Source organism: Hakea prostrata, unplaced genomic scaffold (genome assembly GCF_041222555.1).
Source record: "Hakea prostrata isolate BN-2017 unplaced genomic scaffold, UWA_Hpros_2 contig_4, whole genome shotgun sequence".
Taxonomy (NCBI): Eukaryota; Viridiplantae; Streptophyta; class Magnoliopsida; order Proteales; family Proteaceae; genus Hakea; species Hakea prostrata.
In genome coordinates, this window is record NW_028291123.1 from 726,357 (window position 1) to 730,917 (window position 4,561).

The 4,561-nt window shown below is 37.4% G+C and overlaps 1 protein-coding gene across 1 annotated transcript; it reads left to right on the forward strand.

The window, feature by feature from the left end:
• Positions 1–1,119: 1,119 nt before the first annotated feature.
• Positions 1,120–4,088, forward strand: LOC148999460 (RNA demethylase ALKBH9B-like). Its single transcript, XM_089141139.1, has 6 exons — positions 1,120–1,437; positions 1,542–1,955; positions 2,595–2,680; positions 2,996–3,306; positions 3,433–3,504; positions 3,580–4,088. Exons 1-6 carry the CDS (start codon positions 1,233–1,235, stop codon positions 3,833–3,835), a joined length of 1,344 nt encoding a protein of 447 aa, XP_088997265.1. The 5' UTR covers positions 1,120–1,232; the 3' UTR covers positions 3,836–4,088.
• Positions 4,089–4,561: the final 473 nt, after the last annotated feature.

The following is a 4,561-nucleotide window of genomic DNA, read 5'->3' on the forward strand; positions in this document are numbered from 1 at the left end:
ATATTTCAACGATTTATCATCGATTTTTTGTAAATTTCGTATCGATGCTTTGTGTCGTATCGGGTCCTTCCGATAGGGCGATATATTGCCCCACATCGGTGATATATTGCCGATTCTTTTTTCTATGCGTATGACTTATATAGATTAACCTGTCAAAGGTCATTTGTTGGATCTTCCATGATCCTCTCCTTGCTTGATACTCTAGTGTCCCAATTGGGGTAATAATATTTCATTTCTTTATCTAATAGGTACTCTTTTTAGTCTATGTGTCATCTACACTAGCTTATCCCGAGAATCTTGACTCCGTGGGACATGATTTTTGCTCATTTGTTTTTTTCTATTACGGCACTGGTATCTTCGAGTTTTGGCTTTTCATATCTTGAAGATATTGGTTCATTCTTATCCTCGCACTCGCACTATCTTTTCCGGAGGACAGAGAATCGAGTCCCTTAGTCAACTTGGTTGGTTTAGCTGGTTAGACCACTGACTTGGGACTGAACAAGTATTTGTACAACACCCCTTATTGGTCTAACAAAATATGCCATAACACATGGAAGGAAAAAATAATAATTTCTTAATAAATGTTGTATCCCCAATGATATCTTGGAAAGCCTCGAAGGAAAAATAAAAAAAGGTAAATCCATGTGGGTATTAGGTATGCCTATGTGGGGGATGGATTCCACATTTTCTGGGCAGAGACCTGCATTTTATGTGTCAAACATAATGCCTTACAAATGGTCCCAAATTTGTCTTCTATTTTCTTTTTATGAGAAAAAAATAACCACATTATTAGATTTGCTTTCTAAATTTGACATCATTTGCTCATATATAGAATACTTGAACTATTCAAATAGATGACAATTTCTTTTTTTATTTGCTAGAAACAGAAATGTTCGAGTGTTACTCATAAGCAAAGAATGGCTTTTCTACATTTATGACAACCCAAAAATACAAAAAGTAGAAGCAGAGTAAATTGATGTGATGATGATTTACCCAAAAAAAAAAATTGTCTTGATGCTGATCTTTGTCTCGTACGCCGACAATCCTCTTCATAGGAAATTTCTATTTCTTTAATTTTTGTTATTGACTTGACTTCGAGTCTTCCCCCCACAGAGTAGTTGTTATTACTAAAGCTGAAACTTAAAGCAGAAAGATGCCTGAACAAAGACTTGACTTGTAATCTGTGAAGGGGAAAACTCTTGGAATTTTTCTTGTCACGAATCCTTTCCATAATGAGGAGGAGCAGCGGCAGAAGAAGCAGAGATATGATGGAAGGTTTTTGGGGCATGAAAGAGGAGAATTCCTTTGATTCTGTCTCTGTTTTGAAAGCTATTCAGTTGCTTAGTCGGCGGAAGGATGTCCTGGAGATTTTAACTGAAGGGTTCTGTGAACGCGATAAACACTTGTTGCAGAGTCGCTTTGAGGATCTCTCTGATAGTAATTCTTCTTCATTTCCTTCTTTTCAATCTTGAGTTTGATTTGTTTTATTTTATTTTATTTTATTTTATTTTTTTTTTATTGAATTCCTTTTAATTTTGCAGGAAGAGTTAATATGCTGCTATTTTCAAATGATGATTACTCTGACAGCTTCTCTAATTTCTGTCCTGTGGAATCATTGAGATTTCCTTCACCAAAGAAGCGATTCACATCTTACAGAAAGAAACCTCATCTGAAAGAGCTTACTTCCGAGATGAGTTATTCTAATTCCTTGCCGGCATTCATAAATAATCATCAACATTCATTAGATGAATCTGAAGCATATTTTGTTGATGATGAATACAAAGATATGTCTCAAGTTAGATTGGTTCCACATATAGAAAGGATTAATGGGAAGCCAGTTGATATAACAAGTGGGCTTGAACTTTATGCCAGAGTATTTAATGAGGTGGAACAGAAGAGGATTACTGATTATGTCTATAAGCTGCAGCAACTAGGAAAGGAGGGGAAACTTAGAGGTATACATATATCTGCTTCTTTCTTTTTTTGTTTTCCAAGTCTATTCCTGCTAGGCACAAGTAATGGCTCCTCTAATTTTTGATGAGTTTGATTAAATAGAATTTCTCTTCTGCCATTTTCAAGGCAATCAAATGAACCTTATTGGGTTTTTGTTTGTGGTTGTTTAAAGTACCCATCAAATTTATATTTGTACTTGTATGCTGCAGAATATCCAGTGGTTTTCTTTGCTTTTCATCCATTGAGCCGTTTCTTGTGCTAGAATAGTTGTTGTTTTAATCTTCTTGGTTTTCACTTGATATTCAACAATGTGGAGCTATACTGAACTGGGGAACACTTTTCATTACTTTGCCTTCTCTCAGTCTTGGATTTTCGAACCTTAATTGTCAAAAGACTGAAACATGCTATGCAAGCAGGGTACTTATTAGATCTACATGACCATGAAATTAGTACAAGTTCAATCTCGGATGTTCTAGTTTTTATCTCTATTTAGGTAAGGATTCCTAATTGGAACATGTAGGATCTGACCTTTGCTTTAAAGAGGCATTCCTTTTGTTAGTTTAAGGTAATGATTCAGCTTATACCTTTTTAGTAGCATATGAGAAATGTTCATCTGATTTTTTCGTCCGAAAATTCTACAGCGCGTACATACTCGGAGCCAAAGAGATGGATGCGTGGTAAAGGTCGTGTTACAATTCAATTTGGCTGTGCCTACAATTATGCACAGGTAAAATTCACTTCAGCAACTGTTTTATTCAAGTCTTTATTGCTGTTTTCTTTCTTTTGGGAATGAATAAAAATTTTCATTACCAAAGGGAAGAGGAGAGGGGGGGGGGGGATATAAGAACAAAGGGTGAAGCCCAACCATAGAGGACATGGGCTCCACAGAGGCATCAAGCCTTACAGCGAAGGTAAAGAAGGCGAGCACCCGAAGATAATGAGGAAGTAGCCCTTTGTAATAGGGTTGCTTCTCCTAAAACCCTCGGAATATTGTTTATTTGTTTTGATCTCACATGTTCCTCACAGAAGTTCTTTTTGATAGGACAAAAAAGGAAACCCGCCCGGTATTATGCGAGATGAAGAAGTCGATCCTTTGCCCGCCTTGTTTAAGAAAATGATCAAGAGATTGGTCAGGTGGAATGTCATGCCTGCGGCATGTGTTCCAAACAGTTGCATTGTTAACATTTATGATGAAGAAGACTGCATCCCTCCACACATTGATCACCATGATTTTGTCAGACCTTTCTGTACTGTTTCATTATTGACTGAATGCAACATTGTGTTTGGTTCAAATTTGAAGATTAAGGGCCCTGGAGAATTCTCTGGTCCAGTTACCATACCTTTGCCTGTTGGGTATGTGAACTATCACAGTTCTCCTCATTTCTCAATTTGTCACTCATCATATTTGGCCTATACAATGAAGCACAAATAGTCACCAACTGTGCTTTGAAGGTCATTTGCTTGTGGTTCATCTTGCAGATCAGTACTAGTCTTGAATGGAAATGGCTCTGATGTAGCTAAGCACTGTGTTCCTAGTGTGCCTAGCAAAAGGTAATGTCATGATTTTATCAAAATTTGAAGCCTCATCTCTCTAGCTATTTTACTTAATGGTTTTTCCCATGGCAGGATCTCCATCACTTTCAGAAAGATGGATGACAGTAAGCTGCCATTCAAGTTCAAGCCTGACCCAGAGTTGGAGGGCCTTGAGCCTCTTCCTTACTTCTCTAGGACCAATTCTTCGACTCAGCAGGTTTCTCATCCAAATCATGTCCATCGAAATAAGGAAGCATCAACTACAAATGGCAATTCTTATCACCATGGAGAGAGAGATTTCCCCTGGAAATCCAGTGGCAGATCAAGACCTAGCTATAAGAGGCATTGATGATTGGTTCATTTCTTGTATTACTACACTCAAAGTTAGTCCATTTTTTTTCTCTTTTGTAGTTCTGCTTAGTAATGTTTGTAAAGGGAAGACTCTGTAGGAAAATTGCCTCTGTGAAAACCTATAGCACTGATTTTGCCTTTATATTATCATAACTATTGTTTTTCTAGGGCTATGTTTGTGTTGGATCATGGTCTGAATTTGGTCTTTGTAAGTATATCTAGAGCTTATGAATAAATTTCGTTTGATCAAATTCATAATCTCCTCAACATTTAGAACTGAGCTTAGATTCCAGAAAATTTTCAGTTACATCGACTGTAATGTGTAATTTTAGTAAAAGACTGAATCCATTGCTTTCAACCAGTACGAAGCACCAGTTGATGTTTGGTCACTTGGGTGTGTGGTGGTGGAGATCAATTTTGCTTCTGTAGTGCGTAATTAATGCGCACTACGGTGGAGCGAGCCATCCGATCTAATCGGACGGCTCGGATGATCCTTCTCATTAAATAATGAAAAAACCCCTTTACCTATATACGTTTACCGTGTGAACAGAGTTCCATCTGTTCGGTTCGGTCTGATGCAAACCAATCGGTCCATCTGAGCGGTTCGACTGGGTATAGTATATGTTATTAATGGTGTATTCCATACTACCAGCCTATACGTATATACGGTTGTACAGTAACCGTATATACAACCAGTTCAAAATCGTAAGAAGCTAAAAACCAA